General features: G+C 36.2%; 2 protein-coding genes across 4 annotated transcripts in view; one reads left to right on the top strand and one right to left on the bottom strand.

The window, feature by feature from the left end:
* Window positions 1-272: 272 nt before the first annotated feature.
* LOC147064851 (thioredoxin domain-containing protein 17-like) lies at window positions 273-4,409 on the bottom strand. Its single transcript, XM_085958176.1, has 3 exons — window positions 4,040-4,409; window positions 3,864-3,945; window positions 273-513 (listed from the first exon to the last, which is right to left on the bottom strand). Exons 1-3 carry the CDS (start codon window positions 4,179-4,181, stop codon window positions 357-359), a joined length of 381 nt encoding a protein of 126 aa, XP_085814302.1. The 5' UTR covers window positions 4,182-4,409; the 3' UTR covers window positions 273-356.
* Window positions 4,410-4,831: 422 nt separating this feature from the next.
* The window catches only part of LOC147064850 (uncharacterized), a 31,046-nt gene continuing 9,252 nt past the window's right edge, over window positions 4,832-26,625 (top strand). For 2 of the 3 annotated variants that reach the window (XM_085957913.1, XM_085957912.1), the window contains exons 1-6: window positions 4,832-4,913; window positions 5,068-5,320; window positions 13,596-13,700; window positions 21,652-21,855; window positions 22,167-22,223; window positions 24,339-24,483. In XM_085957913.1, the coding sequence (XP_085814039.1) occupies window positions 5,082-5,320; window positions 13,596-13,700; window positions 21,652-21,855; window positions 22,167-22,223; window positions 24,339-24,483 (750 nt within the window). In that variant the 5' untranslated portion in view covers window positions 4,832-4,913; window positions 5,068-5,081. Of the gene's footprint in view, window positions 4,914-5,067; window positions 5,321-13,595; window positions 13,701-13,831; window positions 14,142-21,651; window positions 21,856-22,166; window positions 22,224-24,338; window positions 24,484-26,625 lie in introns of those variants that run through there. The other variant, XM_085957914.1, reaches the window with a different exon arrangement.

Below are 26,625 nucleotides of genomic sequence, written 5' to 3'. Positions count from 1 at the left end.
TGACAGTACGTTACACAGATGCTACATGAAGCAGGTACGAGTTCTCACTAAAGCCTACCAAATGAAAAACGTCATGCTACCAGTTATTTTTAGATAAGCGTTGTGAAAACAAAATACATCTATAACACATTAGGGTTATCTTGGATCTAGAAATATAACGAAACGGTGTTATGTTGTTACGTAGTTAGAATAGAGATGATAAATGTAGAAATTTGTAATTTTTTATTCATTAGCAAAATGAAAGAAAAGAAAGAAAGAAAAGAAAAAAAGCATTGATTTGTAAAATATTATTTAATTACATATAAAAAATAAGATTCTACATACAAAAATGTATCAAACTTATAATAATATGCTGTTCAGTCATCGAAGTCTGTAAACATCATTTCCACCAGTTCTTCTTTGGCGCACTTCTCCGCTTCCAGTTTTTGTGGCCCTTTCCATTTCATCAATGTCGGAATCACCATGAGTTTAGTCCTTGCATCCTTGCGAAATGGACAATTTGAATCCTTCCATCTATAAATAAAAATAAAAACGACACATCTCACTGTATTGATCACAGAACAGATTAATAAAATAGAAATGTGAAAGTCAGTCGGTATGGACCAAGGTTTTTGAAGCAGGATTTGCTTTATTACTTTAATGCCATTAGGCCTGAAACTGAATACAAAGAGCGCTGTCTGTCCTCGTATTTACGTGACAAACTTTAATGCATATTATACAGATGTAACTATTGAAAATAACATATTCTTTAACACGTCTATAAGTTTATCATATATTTTGCCACACTTGACATCCGTACTCTGTTATAAATACCAAAACCCGTAAAGTATGCCAGTTCACATAAATTCTGTGTTCCGTGGTTTTGATATTATAACGGCCTAAAGGTTTGGTAAAAAGTTCATATATAATAAAAATAAATAAGTAAGTAAAACATAATATGTTTTTAGATACTGTTGCCAATGTACCTTAATCATCAATCAAATGGAACGGACTATTGACATGACAGGAATTTATAGGCAGCAAGTATTTATAACATTAGACTGTTATTTATTGTGAGAAATTGATAAATTTGATGGAAAAATCATTACTGTCCATTTTTCAATAAAACATTTAATAGAAAAACATTTAATCTCTTGAGTCAATAAGAATTACACTAAGCAAAATATGAAAACAATAAGATGTTGTAACACAACCAAACAACTACAGTACACTCTCAGTAATCCGCCGCTCGATTGTCTGTTAACCCTTTGGCTGCTACGATGTTGTGCAAAATCCGGTCGAGGATTGCTACCAATAATTGTCGATAAATTAAAGTATTGTATTATTTTTAGACACCTAACCTGTCTTCTACTGTACCTTCTGCGAAATCGGAATATTATGAAAACATTTCGTAATTAATGTATCGTTTTGAATAGATAACGAGGCAAGTAATTGACATATCTCTTTCTCGCTCTATCATACGGGCGATCGCGAGAGCGAGCGAAATGCACGATCCGCGCACAGAGTTTTGATTTTTATCAGTTATTGGAAACAATCGGCCATGCCACACGAGGGATAATACAAAGTAGTGGAATTAGGAAACTACCCGGCTAAAAAGAAAAATTTTGCATGGTGGCCTCGTTAAAAGATCGCATACAATATGCGTGATTTGTGAAAAAGTTCTTCATGGTGTTTGTTTATTGGAAAATTTAAAATATGTATTGCAAATGATTTTATTTCATTATTTTTTTTATAAATGAAACTGTTTTTATATAGCACAAATCCACTCTACTTTAAGCACTGACTTGAGTAAAAGTCTTTCTCATTATTTCAAATGCATAAAATAAAATAAAACATTGTCCTTCCACCAAGAATTTGACTGTAAACAAATTTTTATATGGTAAACTGAAATTTGTATTTGGAATTGTTTTTATTGTAAAAAGTGTGATGCCATGAAAAAAAATACAATAGTTATAAGTTCTAAACCTACCCAGTCACAAAACATATATGAATTGGGTTATATTACACAACAATAAAACTAAATAGATAAACAATGTTTCGTACCACTGGTGCAGTAGTATGTTCCCAAATTAACTTAACATTTCTGGCATCAAAAGCAAAACGAAGATCGTTGTTAGCATTTTTGGCCATTATCAAAAACAACGATATATCGTTGCGTAGCATTCTAAGGGTTATCTATTATAATCCGCCATTATTTTTACTAGTTGAAAGCATAAAATCAAGCTCTAATTCGCCGGTATTCGATTGTCAAATAATATTTGATAAACAAATAAAAAAATATTTGACCCCTGACCATCACACCAGTCAATTTGTGACTGGTCACGGTGGGTTCGCTGGCAAGCTGTCCAACATGTCCATGCGGAGGGGAAATACAGAATGCGAACCACATCCTCTGGGAATATCTGAGTATGTGCTCCGAACGGAAGGAGATGCTCAGGTCGGTCCAACTTGGTTGCTACTAAGGCCAATTATCTTGCATTTAAAAAATAAAAAATTTGCGGCGTCTTACTGCGGGCGTGAAGATCTCTTCACATAAATTTTTGCTGTTCGTATGATTAACTTTGTTTTCTTTGTTATATATACCATAAATTCATTTTCTTTTTCGTAATTTCTATGTGCTTTTCTCTCTTTGGCACCTTGCATTAGAGTACATTCTTTAAACTCAGTCAGAGATCACTTTGAGCGTAGCAATCTCAGTCTTGGGTATTTTCTCCCAGGGCATTCCCAGGCAAAATTGAAATAGATGCTTCACATCGCCACTGTATGGTCCCGTGATACAGTCGATTAAGACCGAGTGTGGTGCGGGGCGGGTTTTGGTATGGATGGATTAACTTCAATGTCAAATTCAGTAGTTCGCCGAGTACGAATATACAACGCAAATGAGACAGGTTTATTTTGGAAACTTCTTCTTTGTAAAACGTATGTTCATCGCGAAAAAAGTAATATACCAGGGAGGAAAGTGCCCAAGGACCGCATCACAATTATGCCGTGCTCCAATGTAACCGGAACACACAAACTGAAGCTTTTGGTCATAGGGAAAGCCAGGAATCCTAAGCCATTCAAGAATATCTGCCTCACTGAACAACTGGTTGTGTCAAGTGATTTACTGTTTAATATTTAGTTAATAAACTTAGTTTATAAATATGTATAATTTAGTAAATAGGTAAGTACTTGATTTTGATTATAAATAAAACCGTAATTTGCTAGTACAAATTTCTCAAAAAAAATATTTTTACGAAACACCTGTTTTAACTTTTACCATATTTTGTATGTATGCACTGTAATCCGCCACTCTCACTCATTGGACACTTGTATGGTTTTTAGGGCGGCGAATTACTGAGAGAGTACTGTACTGAAATATAAGTATAAAGGCAATTGTGCCGCAGAGGTGGACACGAGCTTTTATAATTTTTTTTTACGAAAACAGTTTATTCCATGTAGACAATTATAATAAATACCTTTTTATGTCGGTGCATCGGCTTTTCGATCCAAAAATCGTTAATTGAAAATTTGAAATGTTCATACATTTTGATACACCATTATCACAAACTAAGATTATATGAGGTAATATTAGGTTGGGGTAGGTTAGATTAGGTTAGGTTTGGTTTGGTCTAAAAAGAAAATTGTAAAATCGCATGTCCACCTCTGCGGCATATTTACCATAAAGTTCTATGATTTTTGCTAATTTTATGTCATTAATGCTAAGAATCAAACATAATTCTCAAAAGTCATCTATAACCAAAAAAGATTACATAATGTAGGTACATTTTTCGACTGCATTGTTAGCAGCTTCACTTTTAAAACTTTCACTTACAATCTTAATTTTAGTTTCAGAGATAAAACAAAAATTAATGGGTACTTACGTTGGCCTATCTCCAACATAGACTGTCACGAAATGGGCGTTTTCGGGGGCCTTCAAAATTGTCTTTTCAATCACTGGATCCGCTGAATAGAAAAAATAATATGAACACATTAAAATACCTTCAACATTCGGTATAAATAAGACTAATTTATTGTACAAATTTAAATTATTTATTACCAATCACACAATCCGGACACCAGCTTTCGCCATTTTGACTCTTGGATCCAGTATATAAAAAGTAGTAGGTGTCATTTTTATTTATGCCTTCTACAAATTTGCAGAATGGTTCATAGCCATCCACAACATGATGAATAACCATTGTGTTAAAGAGTTTTCAAAACACTATTTTATTAACAAAGAAGTATTTTAAATTATACTGATATCGATCTAGCAACTTGCGATATCAATAGCAATAAAGCTGCTATATAACTTGTGTAATAAAATTAGTCCTTATCGGCCATTTGACAGGTATTATTTTTCACTGATAATAAAATAATTATTGACTGATTTGTTTTGACAGTGATTTGACAGTACAGCGGTCCTCAGAGTAGCCACGTTAAAAAAATATCCAGTAAATCTATTTACTATGGTGTTACTGAATTTATTAAATTATTTATTTATTTAATTTACTAAAAGAACATTGCTTAGAATAAATTATGATTTCAATTTTATGAATAAATGCAATAATATTTCTGACCAATACAAACAATATTCATTGTAGATTCTGTGGACAAAAATAATTGTATTAGCCAACTGCCTATTTCTCATAAACAAACTCAAGATACCTAGGTATATAAATACTTAAAATATTCACCAAAAATTGATGATCCTAAAGTTATATTATTTTGTCAAAATGTTCTTTCTTCGATCACTGTAAAATCTGTCGCTATCCAACATGAAAGAACGTCGTTTTTGTCGGGTATTATACTATTCACCCACAATCGTATTATTGTCTATGAATTTTGTCGCAATCATGGCCGAAATAAGCCGTCCATTCGGACGTTTTCAATACATTTGACTTTTACTGCAGTTTTACGTTGAATTGAATTACGTATGTATAAATTATGAATTACCACGAGTATTCATTTACTTATCCACATATCTGTGTATAAAAGTCCGGCTTTAATTTGTATTCAAATATAAATATTCTATTTCTCGATATTATTGATTGGGGCTAAATCGGACGTATTTTTTTGGTATTTTAGCGTTTTAAGGAATAATGTACAACGGTATTGGCCTTCAGACTCCCCGGGGCTCTGGAACCAATGGCCACGTCCAAAGAAATTGGGCAGTTGTGCGTAAAACTAAAGACAGAGTCAACTATCGCACCGAGGAAGAGATCGCACAGCTAGATTCGACGACCAACAAACAACCCAACAAGGATATTTTAGATCATGAAAGAAAACGAAAAATAGAAGTCAAATGTGCAGAACTCGAAGATGTCTTAGAGCAGCAAGGGTAAGCATTAAATTAAAATTACCCATGGACACACTAACCTAACCTACAAATAATAATATAATTTACGCCAATGACAGTAGGTACAACGAGAAGCATTTCACACGTTCGAAATTTGTAAATATGTGTTGAGTTATTATGGGTGAGCTGTCAAAAGTGTTTCCGAGTAGAAAAATTGGCAAAATTTCAACTTAAGTAATCTGACGTCAAGAATGTATGTAAAGTAAATAGATGCTCGAAGTAAATGTTTCGTAAAATAAAAACGTACCCGTGTGTCATTCTTTAAGTTTAATGAGGCCATTAAAATATATAAAAACATCCAAACTTCACTTGAAAGAGTGGGTGCAAGTAGTAAAATAATGTTAACCCAGATAATAAATTGGACACTCAGGTAAATGCAATGGTATCATTCTAATTTGGTCACAACCGGTTTAAAGCTCTCTACAGACGCTCTGATTTCGTCGGACAGACAATATTCAGCCTGACTATATTGCAGTGGAGGTAGGCTGTGGAGATCCAACATAAATAGTGCACACTAATATTAAATTTATCAATCATACTTATTTATTTTCATTGAACTAAGAGTACACAATATTGCAGATGGTATTGGTTAGTTTTTAAAATTAATTAAAAGTAATTAAACCAAACCTGACAGACTTAATAACACAATAACAGATATTCGATAATACTATTGTCCCTATTCTATAAAAACCTATTTGATCAAAATAGGATTTGAGTTTTTCAAGATATACCCACCGACATCAGGTGTTAAATATAATAGATTGTCTGACTTGACGATTGATTTCGTCAATTGATTCTTTCTTTCTGCATATTAAACGGCATGCATCAAAATTCCAAAAAAAATTGAATTGTAGTTATTAATAAAAGAAAGAATTGGGCAAAAAACAGCTAATACAACGAAAACCCAAATCTTCATACCTATATCTACTTGTCGATTTATGCTTTACCACTTACGACAATATTACATATGTTTTTATTTGATTGTCTATTGGCCAATAGGACGGTATGGTCACTCGACATCTGACGTGACCAGATCAGCCCAACATTATGACCAAATCAGAGTGTCTATAGGGGGCTTAACCACACTCAACTAGTAGGGAATACTATATCAACTTACCTAATACCGTCTAAATGTGAACTCAATTGCAGCTTATTTGTTTATTTTAACATAGCCGTACATTGGAGCTAAAACTCTGGAAGTCACATTTGCACAATTTTATAGGAAAGCAGTTTCAACAAGCTTTTAGTTGTAAAGTATAATATATTATGAATTTCAACTGTTTTAAGCGTCAATTACATTGAGCTTCTTTACGAGCAGTTACACGCTTCACGCCGACGTGTGGGCCTACTGCGTCTGCGCAGTAGAGCGCAGTAGCAACCTCCCGGTAAAAAAACGAACTACATTCTGTCAAAATAGTCGCTGGCTCGTGACTTCTCAGCGAATGGAAAGTGTTGTGTGTAATCATCAAATCGCAGTAGCTGAATCGCCCGCTTTTAAATTCGCCAACAAACAGCTCGTAAAGAAGCTCAATATAATTGACGCTTTAGAATAATAATGTGTCTTTAAAACCAAATAGCACTGGACTCACAAGTTTTTAGCGTTAACAGAATGTAAAAATGATTTTAAATCTGTACTTAATTTATTTGGACATTACATTGTGTGTATGCATGTGGCGGCAGATTGTCAATGACATATTTGATTTTGATGGCAACGACCCGCATCCATTATCTCAGTATAATAATTTGGTAATAGTACCTAATAATAATAAGTTCGGTGCTAGTCTATCTGCTGTAAGAAGTCAGTTAGTCAGAACACTTGTAAAATGATACATCGTACTTACCAATGTTGATATAATATTACTGTACTAAATTCTTACTGGCCATTGCGCATGGCAAATTTCAAAGCGGGACGGCATGTTTATTCCAGCTAACTGCCGTCCTAAATCGAATTGAGTATAAGACGTAAGGTACATCCTTGACTCATCACTACAAAGTACACTTGCCAGATTGAATTTTCACTGGCCATCATCGTGGTGTGTAGAGAAAGGGACAAAGACATATTCCCTTCCGTGTGAGACAAATTTGATGAAGCTGAATAATTTTGTGAACCCACGATAAGTTGGCCTAATACATATTATAATGCGTCTCTGATACCATATAAACAGGAGTGAAGTAAACGCTGATGTACACTGATGACTTTCAATCTCCTAGACCTAGAGGTCAATTGTTCACCAGGCTGTCAGCACCAGAAATATGAGGTGTACACTATTTTAATTTACACATTTACCAGAGACCTAATTATATCATGGACTAATTCAGTCACCAAAGCACCTTAATTACTACTAGAATTTTCGAGGTTTGCATCGGTAACTTACCATTTTCACTTTAAAAGCCCGTTGACACGGTCCATGTACGATCCAGATGTAATTTTTTTTACCAAGATTAAGAGGCCTGCAAGAATATTTTAAGAATTGTCAACCGTAGGGATTGGTCTAGAAACACTCCTGTTAATCGTTTAGATTTTTTTTTGGATAGGTAATTAATTATACAGTAAGGATTCAGAAACTTCAAAAGAATCCCAGCTTACCTAATTTCATCCATGTAATTGTGTTGGGAGCCATATAACAACACATGTCACTCAATCTAGTGACACTTACAGACACACTGTCTATAGGTGAATATTGTTTTGTGATAAACAAAATTTACCAAACCGTGGCATGTTTGTTACTTGTGATGAAATGGTAAAATTGCACTTTTGTCATGTAATCAAACTTCAAAGATGTCTGGAGAGAAAAGTACTTATTTTTGTATATTGAGATTGAACATTATAGGTACATGTAAAATTTATACCCGATTCATGTGAGAATGAGAATGGTAATACTTTCTCTCATATGATGACATTGTACCGACAAATTGTACACATTTGACTGATGTCAGGCTCTGAGAAATGGCGTGGATACTTGCCGGATCAACATCAATTGAGTGTGGGTGATGTTATTGCAATTTGAATTCATGTTGCGTTGATTCTCTGCGTCCGAGTCGCCAAAGGGAACCTTGATTGCCTCACTCCACCCATTCTCTAGCTAAAAACAGTCTCTTGGTGAGTGAATTTCTCCGTGGTAGTTCCGTAAATTAGTCCATAGTATTTATAGTACCAGAGATTTGTATAAAAATGTGTCTTAGGCCATTGAACTTCGGCGAATTTTCCTCCTGCGAGTAGGCCCTTGCCCCAGACCCACTCCCAGCGCAACGCAATTGCAGCAAATGGAAAACTAATCTGGCGACTGTTATTTGTACTGATTTTTCAAATTTTTGGTTGTTTCAAATAAGTAGTAGCCACATTCGAAATATACATTTAAAAATTGTGTTGATCATAATAATGAACTCCGCAATGTCAAAGTACTCCACAGAAGGTTGGTTGTTACTCATTCGCTCAAATTCGACAACACCCCCTCCCCTATTACGACATAACCAGCTTCGCTATAGCCAGTGGATATAATAACGTAAAAAATGAGTGTCCATGGCTAGCACACGTAACAGAATTAAAACTTTTTATTTTGCTCTTCCATTTTCATAACCTAACTAGTAACTGTGCACAGGATTATCATTATCACTGTAATCCACCCCATCTTCACTTTCACCAAGGTTTTCTACATACTTCCAAAATTACTCATCAGTTTTACAGAGGAAATTTAAGTATCAAATCAACCGACTATATCTGTTGTGTTATCGTTGAGCGATTTACGCAGTTAACTCGAAAACGTTAATATTTTCGCAACCGGAATGATGCGCTTGGTAGCGCAGTTGGCTGTCAATCGATAAGTTGGTGGCTCGTAGCCGATTATGGCCGTTTGCGATTTTCGAATCGCTGTGGCGGTTTTTCGTTACACATCAGCCGGATTCATTCTGCCTGCGAAATTGCGGGAGTGGGACAACTGGGCGCCAGAACAATTGGGTGCCGCACTGTCGAATGAAACAAATATACGTTCGTTACGATTTTATACAGAAAGTAAGCGAGGAATTTTAATCAGTTTCTATTTACTACATAGTAGTTTTAATTAATTTTGCTCTTAACAAAAGTTTTTTTATTGCAGATTGAGAATTATCATGCCTGAGGCTTTATAGGTATAAAAATAAAATAACTCTCTTATCATTGTAACTTAAACATATGCATTATTAAATCATTATTTACATGTGCATATTTAAAATCTCACGAAGTATTAAATAATAATTAATTAAAATATAGATGCTTACATAATAATATCAAATAGGTATATATTTAAAAGTAGCTATAATTCATTAACATCTATTTATTTTCGAATTTTTTTCGATTGCGTGGCGCCCAGTTGTACCGGCGCACAAATCGTCCTAGACCCGAAATCGCTGTACCTACGGTGCGTAAAAATGTTTCACTTAAAAATAATGTCCCTTTCTATGCATGTGAAAAAAATAGTAGCTAACTATGTATTAATTCCTGTAAACATGGCAGTGATGTAATTGTCGCAAAGTATCCTCTGACAAGACAGCAGTAATCCGAAGAATTGTTGAGCTGATGATGGTGATTAGTGCGTATCATGCGTTGGTCTTTTTTTACAGTGCGTTGTCAGTAGGTATGTCGATAGTTTACCTACTAACTGTTGACACAACTGAAGAGTGTTGTCTAAAAATACATTGCCCAATTTCATGTTTACCCTATTTCGGCCCGTAGATTATTAATTTATTATTTTCCGACTTAAACTTTTACGCGATTAGAATGTTACTCTCGTTTGTTCACTGTCTGCGCGAAAACGTGTATTTTTACACGATTAATACGAACTGGAGGTACATAATAATATCGTCGTTGTTTTTAAAAAGGGCGAATTGACCAAAATGCTATTTTACGAGAGGAGGATTTTTAACTTTCGACATTTATTTATTAATTACCTGTGGATGATTATAATTGTCTAACAAGTTTATAATAAAGCTTATACATAATACTGCCCTTATAATAGGCTTTACAATATGATGTTCTAAAAGGCCTAATACCTATGTCACATTCGCTTTTTATTCGTAACACTAAGTGGATATTCGCCCTTACGATTATCGTTTTTAAGTACTTTCCTGTGGAGATACAAATTCGCCGTTTTTACACAACAAAGCTAAAAAGCAAAAATGGTTGATTCGCCCTTTTTACAAAACACCGACGGCATTGGCTGGGTACTTTATTTTTGTGGATACGTTTTTACACCTGCAAAAGCCAGTCGCCATAAACCAAGACTTAATGACGGTCAGTCCATAAAACGCAAGAAATTGAAAGCCCGCCGGTACGCGTTTCGTTTACGTGACAAACTTAAAAATGCATATTACACAGGTGTAACTATTGAACAAAAAAACATATTCTTTAACACGTGTGTATCCCATATTTCTCCACAGTAAAAATTTATACCTTACAGCCACACCCAGGAGGTAACCCACTTCATTATCGTATTACCTGGTTGGTACATACTAGTTAAATTAATGTATTAAATACTCAGGTAACTTTTTCCAATATACGGCCAACTGTCACAGCTGTTTTCGAATTTTACCAAAAATAGTCTTGTGCCAAAAATATAATAATAGTACTTTTAGGGATATAGATCAATATCTTTCAACCTTTTTACCAAAGTGTCACATTAAACTTGATCCTCTGCCAAACTCCACCTAGCATCGATATTAAAATACATAGTAAGACGTGAAGGGAGCATTATGACGAACTGTAAGGAATGATCTGCATCCACCTTTCAGCAATCTTCTTCAAAACTATTGATTATCTTTAAAAGTATTGTTCCAACAAACTCTTTCTTCCTTCTTTCTTCCTTCTTTCCTCAGTCGTTCAGGCTCGTTGCATTCATTCTTAAGCGACTGATGATATTGTAGTAAATAATAATGGCATGTGTATAAATGCGAACACCGTTCTAAGAACAATCGCACATTGAAAACTGCCTCGACTCGGATGATCATATTCATAAATCAAAGCTGAGCGTAATGTTGGATTTTTCTTCTGTGCGCCTAGGTGAGGCCATGTCAGGACAGTGACGTCACGTGGCTAGCTAAAATGAATGGATATGCTGGTCCTGGTATATATTTTGGTATTGTATCTGCGCCCCATGTCGCATTTGAGTTTTTTTTTTAAATTATTAATAACCATGTCCTTGCTTTTTCGTACAAGGTGGTTGTTCTTGTTAGTAATTTTGAACAATCACAAACACTCAGGCTTTGAGACAAACACATACATAGTGTGTCCGCACCGAGAATCGGGAACTCTCGGGTGGAAGGCCAGCGCCGTACGCACTGCACCACTAGAGCCGCCTCTCATTCGAGGTACGTCATGTGTTTTGTGTATAACTGTAGTGTATACCAACAAAATGATATCGACATATTCGACGTCTTGCAGTCGGGCGAGTTTAGATGTGTGACCTGGCTAAGTGGGTTGATTTTCCGATCTGGTATCCAACTAACATAGTTAAATTTACTATCACCCCCTTTTCTCTCTAAGTAAGGCATCACGCTGTCAGCTAAACCTAACCCTGTTCGATACACACGGCGGTGTACATTTTCATACACGTAACAATACACGTGACTACATTATCTCCTGACAATGGAGCCTGCGAAAATTCCGAAACGTCAAGAGAAAAAACCCACCACAGCTCAAAAACCAAATAAGTACAATAAAAACATTTTTTTAATTCCGCTTGGAAGAGTTTGTGTTTTATTCTGAAGAGCGAATAGCCTTAAAATACTGTTTATCGTGTGACGTTTAAACATCTGTGTTTTTTCGTCCCTTTTTATCTCGCAAAAACCCTATCGCATGACGGCAGGTTTCACAAATCACATCGACCCCTTTTTGGTGGACGGATTCCTAAACATGCGTACGCAATAAATCTCGCGCATGTCACGGGACGCACGCTCGCGTGACGTCACCGCGATGTTTCAGCTGTCCGCTTTTTATTATACATTCTATTTTTTCACCCTCCGCCGCGTCGGACAGGAGGAGGGTGACCCGGTCTTTCCCTCGGGGGAATAATAATCATGTAATATGCGCGTGCGATGCGATCGATACTAGATCCGCTGACTCCCAGTTGCACCCTATGCACGAACTGCAGCGGTCCTGCAATTACGATAATATAGTTCGGATCGTCTCTAAAAAATGTATTTATCAACGTATTCAAAGTGATAGATTACCAACAATTTTGTCATTTTAATAAAACATGTAAAATTATATTGTACTATAAATATCTCACGAAAGTAACAGGAAAGTCATTAATAATAAGAATTACCGGCGTACGCCTTTTCATTTACTACACGATAATTATCGCTCTATTGAGACGTTGTGATGTATGAAATATTTGTTTTATTTATCACGAATTACCGCAGAGTAAACGCCGAATCGTGATAAAGAAGTGATGATTTAAAAATAGTGATATTCTTTCGTGCTAAAAGATTCTAAAATTAATAGTAGCGAAATTAATACGAAACCGGTCTTAGCATGGTCGCACATACATAGTCGTCTCGACTGGGACATGCGTCATAAATTAAAAATAGTCGGGAATGATGCAACTGTCTTCCGCGCGCACAGGACGGTGACGTCACCCGGCTAGTAGAAACTAATGATTTTTTTCTTCTATTCTACATGCGACCAATGTCGCGTGAAATTCGTTACATGCGACAAGCAGATGTTTTTCTCTACCAAATATGTCGCACCGACGCTATGCGCGGCAGTACATTAGGTTACATGACGTTTTGTGAATGACAACAAAATCACATCGACAAATTCGACATGTTTAGTCGAGACGACTTTGTATGTGCGACTGGGCTTAGTCTTTATAAAAAAAACAAGTTACTTAAAATAAAAATAAAAGTATTGTGTTGTGAATAAATGTGTATTAATCTGATCTAAACGATTTTACTATTATTAATTATTAATGTTTGTTCATATTTCCTTTAGTAATAATTATGTGATTACATGATCAGTGTTTCATAAATGATTAAATTATCAAATTCGTCACTATCTTAAATACAAACCATCGTTGTTCTTGGCAGCATTCAGGATACGTCTGCAGTTTCCTACACTGCATCAGATGCTCTCTTTTTATAAACATACCTCTGTATCACACATAGTCATAGTCGATTAACCTGGTGTTGAAAGTGCCTAATGTAGATTCTTTTCCGTTATTTCTTCTGTTCTTCTTATTGTTGTGATAAAAGACTGGAGTATGATGAGTGTCGCGACTTTGTTCAGATACAGCCGCAGTGATGTGGAGGAGAAAATCGCCGCCTACCGTGCCACCCTCATGGACGGAGACACCCTGGAGAAACAGACCAAGGACGACTTTGGGAGGCTGATGTGAGTAACAATCAATTTTATCTGTAACATTTTAAACTTTATTACCGACTTGTTATGTTGCGTGTGGGACTCGAAGGGTTACCTACTTACCGTCGAATGTGGATTGTTTTAATTGGAAATCTTTTAATGTCGTATGTGGGTTATCTTTTCTGTCGTGTCGGGTCATCAATGGTTACAAGGTGTCATTTCAAAAGTTAGCAAAGCCACACTATTTTACTAAACAAATTGTATTTTAGTTACGTCTTATATGAAGATATGTGTTTGCTTTGCATGTCGCCGCAATTGCAGGCTTGGTTTTCATATAGCCTCCGTTCACCATAGTGTTCTAAGTGTCTCGTACTTTGGTTATTATTCGAGACTGACTTCCAGGAGAGTGAAGTTCCGCTGGCTTCGAGATCCTCGGAGACTATATTCGCCTCCCATGTGGACCGACGGTCAGAGGTATGGTTGTTGTTGCCATAAAATTTCTCCTTCATTTAGGTAATTAAAACAAATAAGTCTTTCTGCGAGATATTTTTTTGTAGCTTGCAATATTCCGAAAACAGCTCGTCGTGGAATATAAATAATCTTATTTGGTTGGCAATCAGGAAAGGTGGAGTCATTGGATAATCGCATGCATGCTGGAGCAGCCGAATTTTTCCGACTGAGGATCATTGGTAATGCCATTTGGGAGTTCGACGGTTCAGGGGTTTATAGGTCGTCCCTGAGGTCGTTTTGTGCTCCTTGGTTACCACCGTATGACTGCATTTCCCTGTGCGGTTGGCTCACTCTCCAAGCGACATGTCCGGCGTGTTGCCATTTCCTTCACTAGACCTCTGCCACATCGCCTATTCTTATCTGCCTCATTATTGGTTTATTTAGTGATCCCTACGCGCCATGTCCAAAATGAATGACGTCGCACAATGCTAGTATAAAATTAAAAGACAATATTGGTACTTATTCCACACAATTTATAGATCAGGATTTACTTCATTGCCCCGCCCCCTTTTGAAATGTTTTCAGTTACAATTGAAATGAATAACTTATCGATGTTCTAATGTCAATACCCCGTACCTGATATAATATGACGAAAATGACTTTTTGATGTACATACTAAAAACAACGAAAATGCTGCCCATCGACTGCGAAATTCCCATATCTGTAGTTATTTTAACAAAATGATACAGCCATTTTAGTAATTTCCCGTATCTGAACATTGCCGGAATAAACCTGTAATAGCCCGTATATTGTCTCTAAGCCTAAGCTGTCATGCGTGTTGCATGACGTGTGTTGAATTCAGCTTCAAAATGTCACTTTCGAATTATTTAAAAGGTAAAACAGTAAGTAATATAACAAATTTGGATGTTTATCTTTATATGTCACATTTTATTGGATGTTATCATTATATTAGGCGTGATATGCTTTGCTTTACCACTTTTTACGTTACGGGTTATTGGCATGCTATGTAGTTACAACATGTGTGAACTATTAACAGTCAGATACGGGATATTAAATATTTAGTTTTTTTTGGCTTCCTGCACAATTTGTAAAAAGTCACTTACGGGATGTTAATATTAGGCCATCGTTATGTGTTATTTCCATTTGGATAATGGCGTAGATTCTGATCTTCGCCACCGGTATTTATGGTGTTGTGACTTGAACTATGAAGGAGTAAGAAATACGTACCTAAGATTGGTGCATCTGGCATATGCTGGAGGCAAATGCAAGGTATTCTATATACGGTGAAAGACGACGAATATCTCCGAAAGATCGACTCTTTAATATATCTCTCGAGAGGCTTTGCCTACATAGCCAGAAGGGAAAATAATAATTTGGTAATGCTCATCGTCTGTGGAAACATCGAGGATCGACGCTGAAGAGTGAGGTTGCTTATGCGGTGGCATGGCCAAGTGAATGATGCTGCCGATCTCTAATACGGATTGCTGAACATAACTAGACATTTGAAAGGAGGCACAATCCTTAACAGTGAGAGACACGAAGATTGGAGCGTTGTATTTAATTATGGGATGTTTATTGCGCTTTTCACATGCGTCGTCTCAATTTGTATTAAATTTAATCCAAGTCTTAGAATAAGACAATAAATATTATTTTCTTTAAATATTAGCATCGTTTAATATAGTATGTAATACTTTACCCCTTTTACATTATTATATATTAATTTTCAATTTTCGTTAGGTTGTCGTCTCGGAAAATTTCTGAACCAAATGATTTATTGCAATACGCAATACAATGCTTCCAGTTGTTCACAAGTAGGTACTGTACTAAACCTTCATAATTCGTATTAAGTAACAAAATGCTGCGTACACTCGCGTATGTACATTATTCTTCGCATCTGTTCATACGTACAGCGTAGAATTGAAGTGCTTCTGACAGGGCGGTTCGGGTTGGGATATATCGATCCAATTCACCCTTCTCCTCTCCACGCAGTTAACTCCCCATTTCATCCCCCTGTTGTCACCGCCATTCGGCTGTGTGCGTGTTCACGGACTCGCGCATACACACCAGCGCAGTATGCTCTGTATACTAACATGATCAGGTGCCGTGACGAGGGTAGGGGTGTAGGGTTGCCGCAACAAAAGAAATTATAATAAATATATGCATAATAATTAGGTAGATGCGTGTACTATATTTAGTTTTTTTATTGTTTTTTTTGTTGTGCGTCAGTGTTAATCGATCGATACATGCTAGTAGCTTGTCAAAAAGCATGCGAGTAGTTGTCTTAGGCGTAAAACCCACTTAACGCAGCAAGTGTGGCTCTCGCGCAAAATTTCACAAGTGGCGCGTAAATCATCGAAAATACAACGTAATCAAATACGCCAACGCCCACTGGATTTAACGACGCATTATACGCGCCCGCCGCATGAATCATCGTTTTTTCGCGAATCACCGCTTCTCGGCGATACGAATGAAAGAAAATACAATGGAGTCCATTCATTGAACACAGCGAGCAAAATCACGCTCTGGACGGCGTCGTCGATCGACGGGCGAGAAGTCATTATATAATAACAGAGAACTCATTGTTTAATTTTATTGCATGTCCTATATTTCGCTGGTTGAATAATCGCTGGTCGTCGTAAATATTAATTACAAGCCCCGAAATAATATAATATTTTTATTGCTTTGTTATGAGAGACGCTGTAATAATAATTATTTTGTGCTGCTTGGGCCGCTTATTACTTAGGTGAAGGGTAATGCGCGGCAAGAGACGTGTGATTATGGTTATGAATAAACGCTTCATCCGCCGACTTCGCCCGCTCGACGCGTTCTATGGGCACTATGCCTTAAGCGTGTAAGTAGTTCGCATTCTAGTAGTCCACAGTTCAGCTAATCACATGGTGTTTGATTTTTGTCGTGCTACTCGCATACATGCAGTAGTGGTGTGCGGCACGGATCACCAGCTTCGTTGGTGACATTCGGAGACGAATTGGATGGTACATGGCTTATTCGTTCTATAATTCAATTTATCTCTCAAATATTTCTATTTATTTTTTGTTGTTTCTTTGTAGGATTTAAACGTTTTATTCTACACCATACTGCTATAACACTATTCAGGTAATTACGAATTTCTTCTGCGACTGCAATCTCACCCTGCTACTCGCACGAAATCAGTGATGTGTATGCTTACCATCGAGCATTCAAGTAGCTAGTAGGTATAAACAGAGACTCGCTAAAAGCATGCTTTTTCACTTGCACGTGTATACGTGCCTTTAGTCGACACTGAAACTGTTTAATAGCATTCAATTATTAATGTTATTTCATCCTCATTAGCCTATCCGCTACGGCTAATGCATAAATGCGTATCCAAGCTGATTATATTCCTTTCAGTCCAATTGCCACATAATTCCGCAAAATTTAACTAGGTATTTCGTAGATCCAGCGGCCTCTAGGTCTACATCTTGGGTACCTACCACTGCATGAGGCGAGATTTGTCAGCGGTTGTCTCTTCTTCGAACTGTATGTCTAACGAGCCTAGCCTATTTCCATTGAAGGTTTTCAGAAAACTCTCGGATGCGATTGTTACGTTGCTATTCCATACTGCGTTACATCAAGCCTTTACCATCGCTATCTCTCGTTCGGCGCCGCTCCAACTACGTCTTGTTCTCTGTCAAAACAATCGAATTCAACGTTAATGTGGTATGTTTATATCATACTATTGTTTAATTAAATCAGTGATGTTCAACCGGCAGCCAGCGAGCGCCTTGTAGCCCGAAAAGCTTATCTATTTAATGACGCCCGTCGACAAAACTGAATCAATTAAACCATATGGTACTCGTAACACTCAATACGGAGCAATTTATTTCGATTTTAATTAATAATATTTTAAACAAATATCGCATAATGATACTTATTATATCATCTTATTATTCTTGATTTGATGTGATGCGATGACTACGGCCATTTGGTGTTTTAATGCATGGGATCTCAGTTTCGTACAATCCTTTCCAGGCGTGCATTCCAGAATTTTCTTCTTTGTCTTCCTCTTCTGACCACATCCTCGAACTTTTCGAATTTGTTTATTTTTCCCGTGATCTCAGAGAGTTTCGCCTGCGATGCATCGAGTGTCCTCGTTTCTAGGTTTCGCAATATACATTTGGTTTTATTGTGTCAGCTTTGACCTCGATCGCATAATATGTCATGATTAGTCTTAATAATACGTGTTTTGCTGTCAATTATAGTGTCTTTGTTTTCCCAACCAATGTCCTGTAAACACCGAGATGGCTACAGTTTTAATATATTATCATTAATTTTTAAGCAGTTTTGAATGATCAGTAAGTGGTAAATATTGTATGTCACTTATGTAAACACAAACAGTTGTATTCAACATTCATTTCTACCAGTTGGCAGTATTATACAAGATGCATTTAGTTAATTTACGTAGTCCTTTGATAAAACAAAATCGATAATCGAATAATATTTTAATTTGGACAGTTGCATGTTTACATTTTGATATGTTTTCGTTTCTGACTAGCCCTGGTCGAATAGTGATTTTCCTTCAGCATCTTCTCAGAGCTTTCCATCCCTCTTTCTCCCTTGAACATTATCCATCGGCGTCCCTGTCGCGTCGGCGCGCTCACGCGAACATCCTGTTTTTCTCGGCAGTTTCCTCACAGCCTCCGGTATGTTTCCAATCGCAATGGACGCCGGATAGCCAATTTGCGTTATTATTTCAACGCATTCGCCGCGAACTTTCAAGAGAACGTCGGCAGATATGGCGTTTTATTAGTCGGCGATGATCTTCGTTGCGTTTTAACTGTTTGGGGAAAAAATATTCGGCGATGGATATCCGCCAGCGACAGAGTTTTTCTGTCAGTTTTAAATGTCGGATAAATCTGCCATTTCGACGGGCCGCGCCGTGTCCGTCGGAATTTAATGACGGACGCTAAAATGTAACAAAATTTGTTTACGCAAAATCAAACAAGTCTTCCAAATAAATAATATAATAATAATTAGCCGCGGATTATCATCGAATTTACACGACAATCCGTCGGCGCGAATTTCGTGTCTTACGACAGTCTTCCAAACCTAGCTTATAAGACAAAATATTTACAAATATATCTCTAAATATAAATTAAAAATAATTTTATTATTACGCGCGTTCCATACGTGCCGATTAAACCGTATTGAATAATGCTTCACGGCGGTCGGGCGGACAGAGCTGACGCGGTGAAGAAACGCGACGAGCCTGACGAGAGAGTCTTATTCGGCCGCCTCTGGAGAGGAACCTTCCAAGCGGTCTTCGCCGAGAGGAATTCCAAATACAGGCGCGCCCTGCAAGCGCGCAGGGCCAACGAGACAGCGGCGTCGCGACTCAGGCTGGCTGACATCTCTCCGCATCTTCACAGCCCTTACGCAGGAGCTGTGGCAACAAGCGCTCTCGGATTTGACCCGTCGAGATATATACCGGACGGGGAAGAGTGCGTCGCCAGAGATCTCCGCGGACTGCTGGCGGAAGCCGAGGCCAAGGCTAGGAGGTCTTGCTGCTGCCGTTGCGTCTGCTCTTCGCATTCACTGTCTCCGCAGCGTCACATTGATAATCTGCAAGTTTACCTCTCAAACGGGGGTCGACACCGATCCATGCGATCAGTCATTAGGTCTATATTAGCAACAAATTATTTTTGGTAGTATTTGTGTTGTCATCTCTTTCCTCAAATTTTAGGACTCATTGCAGATGCCATTCTCAATTTTACTGTTAGAGGTGTGAGATGTATACATTTACATGACAGTCATTGGTCATAAATTAACACAGTTTTTATAAGTTATATATATATTTTTTTTAATCGGCTCTACAATCCTATATGGATCTCGGCCGCCTCATGAAAAGGTTTCTTAACAGATTTTTGTTTTTACGAGAAATGGATATTAGTCACTTGTTTAAACTATTAGGTCTGTACTCTGGGTCCAAACACACATTAAAAAACAACATGTGAATTTTTGCCCGATCCGGGATTCAAACCCGGGAGCCACGACATTAGAAGCCTAACGCGTGGCCTCTCGGCCATCGTCGGTAGGTGGTACATATTCAGGCCGTCACCATGTGTATCCTTCCTCGACGTTTCGAGGTCATTGCAGAATCCATTCTCAAATGATATTGTGGTAAAGTTTACTGTGTACGCTTAACTTGAAGATGAATGACTCACACTTGATAAAGAAAGCCATTGAAGCTGGAACAACAATGCTATTATGGATAATCTTTGAAAACTCCATTCCGCCTAATGGTATACATGTTTTAAGAGCTCACACAGACGCATTGTTTACAAACATGATGTTTCAAATTTTTAAATCAACATCAACGTATACGTATGCTGTCCTCCTTTCGCTACAAGCGCAATAGGTATGTATAAGCAAGATAAACGGCTATTGCTCGTAGACATTGTGCAATGCCCGTTGGCTCAGAAATGCACCAATACACACAATCTTTCGTATCTGTGTTCGCCTAAACTTTCATTGCGTGACCTATACTCTTTACCAAATTATGTATTGTGAATGAGCTGTGCTCATACCAGAGCCCAAAATGTTGTGGAAGGAAGAAGAAAATATACATGGTGATAATCCAGAAAGCACCAAAGGTAATATCGTGCATGTCTCAAGCAATTTGTATATGATACAGGTTTATTCCATCTTTTTAAACCATGGCAATATTTATATTTGGTGGAATAATAACCACCACATGATTGGCTTCACGATCCTGTGTGGATATTGGCCGCCTCCAGAATATTTCTCCTCATCTGCCTATCCTAAGCTGTAGTTTTCCAATTTTGAAGACCCATTATGTGAGAAAGGAGGATTTTTTTAAAAATAATCATTCATTGTTTGGATTCATTGCGTAAGGCACTGGGTTCACCCAGTGGCTCCGGGTTTGATTCCCGGTGAGGTCGCAATATAGAGTGCGAAAATTATAAGTTGAAGTGTCACTGCAATATATTATGAAAGGATTGTCAGTATTATAGTTCTCGAAATGGCCACGCTTCACGTTAAACTTGTTGCAGTCTAGTTATGTTTTCTGTAGCCTAGGTGTTTATGTGATCGTTTCACTTCTACTACTGTTTCAGTACACTATTGTAATTGTCCTCATTGCCTATTGTAGTGTTAGAAAGAATATTATTATGCAATCATATTCAAAGCAATTATTTTACAAACAATTTATTAAATCTTTTGCATTTTTTATATTACAGTTCCAAAGAAATAACAATAAAAATGTACTGTTCTGCAGGTTTTAAGGCTGCTGCGCTAATTCAATTACAGCGAATTTATTTAGTCATTGTCCTTTGCAGCCATATCACTTTTATAATTTATTCAGGCTCCATCTCAATACGACGACAATTTTTTTTTATAACAAATTGTTGGAGTGATACCTTCAAATGATATTGCTCATTGGGTGGTGTTGATGGAGATAAATTTTACATGCTCATTGTAATATTTTTAAATAATAACAATGTTCTATTGTCCACAGTGTCCGAGAGACGCACCAGCTGGCCGAAGCGCAGCAGGAGAAGAACGCGCGGCTCCGGGAGGCGTTCGGCATCTCATCGCACTTTGTTGAGGGTAGCAGCCTTCAGGGAGGACGGCGCTCTGCTCTCGCACCCCCATTACCCGCTGTATCGCCACCGACCCTTGCCATCTCTGCACCTGACAAAAAAAAGAGGAGGCAGTCGAGGTAATTAAACTTTGAATGCCATATTGGATATTATTAATGCATTGGATACACATGTGGACTGGCTGAGAGCAAATGTTGCTGATAGTTTACTATGTCAGTTGCAGTTGTGAAGATCAGAGATACTTGAATATCGGATTTGCTTATTTAGTCAGAAGCCATAGTGTTTTTAAATGTAACTCTTCTCTTTTTTAAATAAAAGCTCTCTGTATAGAAGAATGATTTATTTTGTATTTAAATCATTCTTTCGCTTATTATTGTTGTGTTAAATTTTGATAGAATCTTTTATGGAGTTTTTTTATTATTTTTTCCAGTTCTCCGGAAATGAGGAAGGACAAGAAGAAAAAATCGAAGAAAAACAAAAAAGACAGGTATGTCCGATGCATTTAATCATATCTCAAAATTATATCGCACACATTCAATAAACGATTAGATCATAAAAAAACAAAACAATGAACGTTTCTTACGAAAATTTCACCTGTCAAATAAATAATATTACAATATTCAGTTATGTTTTTGCATGTGTTTCTAATTAAATTTTTTTAGTTTTATTTTAACAATCTTCACTTGCTAGAATTTAAAAATTTTCTTCATCTTTAGATATATATATTCTCATCCATTGATTTTTTATCTTTCAAATGTTTTCTATAACCGATGTATGTATGTTTAAAGATTGTAAATAATAAGATAAAATGAAATTTCTAAAATGTTTTCACATCTTGACAAAAAATCATTCTTTTTTTAAACTCTGTAGGAGCGACTGTACTCTTTTGTTTGTTATGTATAATTTTTTAAGTGCCGTTCCTTCTTTGCAAATTTGATATATATATCTCTGAAAGTATTACCAGTGCTTGATAATAATATGGAAAGTGAAGAAATTCAACTGTGTTGCTGTATTGATGTCTGTGTCCCCCAAAATGCTTTTATACATATCTTATGTTAGATTAGACAAATGACGACTGATTTATTTTAATCGCCATCTTGTTGTTTCTTTTATAAGTCATTCCTAATCGATGAACAAAAAGGTAACAATACTGCTATCAATTAAAAAAGACTGTTAATTATATCTATATTATGTGTCGTATCTCATTTTATGCATTTGTTTTAAGTATCCACTAAAAAATGTAACATGTAAACCTTATCTCACGTAGGATTTTTATTAAGTACAATCAATATTATTTAAATTGACGACTTAAAATGTCGCCGTTGCAACGCAATGCCTTCATATAAGTATATTAATTTTTTTTGTTAATATATTATTATCGGAAGCGGCATTTTAAATTTATATAAAAGTTTTGTAGAAGTCATAGTTATATTATTATAGACATAATTGATAATAATTGTCCACATTTAAAATGGTTTTTATAACTCATGTAATAAAAATAAATAAGGTGGAAAATGTCTCACACAAACGATGCAATACTTTTGAATAAACGGTAAATTACCATTTTCTCTTCTAAATGGAACATTATCAACCGCCAAAGAATGGAGGTTGTTTTAATAGACTAAATACAGGTAACCTCTCCCCCTCTGTTGATCACGAAGGATACGTTATAGATACGGTTACGATAAGCAAAATTTTAAACTAAAAAATAATATTCATTTTGCTCCACGTTGCAAAAATTAATCTAATTTACCGTGTTTGGCCTGGTTGGCTTACTTTTGTTTCACCCGTGCTTGCAGCTTTGTTAAGTATGTATGAGCTGGAGAGATAGATCCTAATCTCGGAATTCCCACTGGCAAATGGCACATGTCAAAACGAGTGTGGGACAAAAAATATATTATTAAAAATCAATCGAAATACAATAAATTCCCTCTCGGCCGAAGTCGTGATGAACAAGAGTTACCTGTAATTGCTATGCCGGCATGATAGTTCAAGAGATATTAAATGATTAAAAAAATCTCTTAATATCACTGAACTATGGTACATATCTAAATCAACAAGTTTGTAACTGCAAAATGATACTTTTCAGTAGTACAATTTTAATAAATTTTAATGACACTACAGCGTTAATTTTTAATGCTGAAATCGTAATTTTTTAGTTGATTGACATATTATATTGTTTGAATTTTTATTTTTTTTCGATTATCATTGTTGTATTATCTTTAAAATTATTTTATAAAAGGCAATCAAGTCAAAATCGCCGATATGGTCTGATTCTCTGATCTGATGGAAGTGATTCTCTAATCTTTCAATATAATTTGTTGAATTAAGCCATTAAAGGAATTGTTTGCATAAATTGTACTAAATTTTGTATATCTTATCTTAGTAAAATTCTCTGTGCTTTGGAGCTTGATTTGGTTCTATTATCAATAATTTTAGGAGAGTTACTGTGTGTCATTTTTGTGTTAGACATATTCTTCCGCAACTAAAAATGTACATTACATACTACCAAAATCGTGTTTATTGAACTGTTTCCTTTGGCAATTCTTTCTGGCCCGCCTACGCAAAGAAACATTTTCGAATTACGTGTGTAAAATCGCAGGTCAGCGTCGTCGGCCAAAAAGGATAAAAAAAAGAAGAGGAGTCACTCCAGCGATGATTCTTCTTCCTCATCCTCCAGCCAGGACGGCGACTCCGACTCTGCATCTGACTCCAGCCACTCCGACAGGCAGCGAAGGAAACGCAAGGTATTTCTCTCTCCTTCTCTATGCATTCCCACTCAACCGACATTCTCTGAACTCTAAATCATACTGCCATTATATCTCTGCCAAGTGTTATGGTAAAATGTGACAATTGTAAATACATATGTCCAGAATTAGGTGTACTTTTATGCTGACAGCAACCAAATCATATTTTTGTATTTTTTTTTCCACTGTATTCGCTCACAAATGGAGTGTATTTCTGCTACTACGAGAAAATATCAATGTGTGTCCTTTAGTGATCTGTTTAATCCCCCATCTGGATTTTGTTACGGGGACAAAAGTTCACAATTAGAATATCCTCCATTCAGATACACGTAATTATTAGGGATTCCCAACCCTGTGCCCACGGATTCATTTATTGAATATACATAATGTATGACGTATGCTTAGTAAAAGAATGTTAAATTCTTAAATCTTGTGAATTATTCGTTGAATAAAAAAATAGTTTATTAAATTATTAGATCCTTGTACACCGGTTCGTAATTGAAGTAATATTAATAATATTTTGATTTAAAATATAAAAACCGATTGCCAAAAAGTTACGCAATTTAGAAAGCGCTTCAGAGAGTATTATAACCACTGGTTAATTTCATCGCAATTAGATAGGACACGTATAGCTTAGTGGTCAGTGCACATGGGTGCAAATGTCAAGGGGCGCAGGTGCAGGTTCAAATCCCGCTGGATGTCGTATTTTTTTCAAAAAGATTTTTTCTAGTGGTTATAGATTTCTCAGAAGTGTTTTCAAATTATGTACTTTTAATATTTATTTGTCTAATATATTATTATATGTAATATTCTCTGTCTATATTATGTAAATTTCATTGGAAAAAATTTGCCCGTCATTCCATTTTTGGTTATAAATGTGGTCTTGATGATATGGTTGGGAACCCCTGAGCTACATGTTAAGTTGTCCAAAACACAATGCATTAATCAACAATTTGTCATATATTTCTTATGGCATTATCTTGATGAAACTAACATGTCGTGCATTTCCATAACAACGCAGACGTATGGTGTCATTACTTTGTGTGTCATGTCTTTCAACAGTGGTGAGAGGATGTCTAAAAGAATGATCCGTACCGGCTCACGGTTGCCAACTCTTCACACTTATTACAAATACTGTTGTGTTGCATTTTGAAATTACCAATGGAATTGTTTTTGTTTTGACCTTAACCATGTTGTGTTGTATAAGAATCGGAAGTAAAAATCTTTATGTTTATGACTGCGCATCATTTCATAGGATAGCTTCTGTTTGAAGAGATTGCCTTATCAGTAAGTATCCCTATAACACAAATGACATTTTTGGAAATCCAATAAATTGTTAAAACAGTTTTTTAATACACTTCATGTATCTGATTTATTATTATTGTCTTTAAGTGATTGTTTCAGTACATTTAATTATTTGCCATCAATGCACTTTTCATTCATTCACGAACAGTAGCTCCTGACTGCATACGACCAGTAGTAATAATCCAATATATGAGGAGTCTAATTCCAAAAAGCGATAAGTCCACATTTGGTCAAAATCGAGAAAAATATACGCATGTATTCTTTGTATAATTTTACACAATATGTATTGATATATAAATTCCAAAACGCGACATAACCCTACGAAAAAAAATATTTTAAGTCTCGATTTATAACAAAAAGCGCCAAGTCCGTGTTTCATATTATTTAAAGCTTGGTTGATTTTGCGCGTGTTTAAGTCAACCAATAAGGGAACGTTAAATATTGAAAAGGGCGTCTCCCATACTGTAACATCTGGTAAACGCATGACAGTGCCACGGAAATATGTGCCTTATGCGGAATAAATTAAAAAGTGAGGTACAAGTAACGCTACATCCAATTTTATTTTGCCTATATTTATTACATTTAAGAGTCTATCGGCTGAAACAAATTGCCATTTGGTTCTAATTTCGACATAGAATACAACGGAAAAAATAATCTCACGTTAGAACAAATAATTGAAGCTTGAAACATAAAAACGTTATTTCCCAAAAATATTGAATTGTGGACTTGTCGCTTTTTGTAATTAGACGCCTCATGTGACGAGTCTTTTTATTGTAATCGGGACTTCCCCAATGAGATTTAAACCGAAACTCCCTCTAAGTAACGTAAATCAGTATT

The sequence above is a fragment of the Rhyacophila brunnea genome, unplaced genomic scaffold, assembly GCF_057557595.1.
Source record: "Rhyacophila brunnea isolate RB1 unplaced genomic scaffold, BYU_Rbru_1.0 scaffold_7, whole genome shotgun sequence".
NCBI classification, from domain to species: domain Eukaryota; kingdom Metazoa; phylum Arthropoda; class Insecta; order Trichoptera; family Rhyacophilidae; genus Rhyacophila; species Rhyacophila brunnea.
The sequence above is the reverse complement of the archived record's forward strand: the minus strand, read 5'-3'. Positions and strand labels throughout refer to the sequence as shown.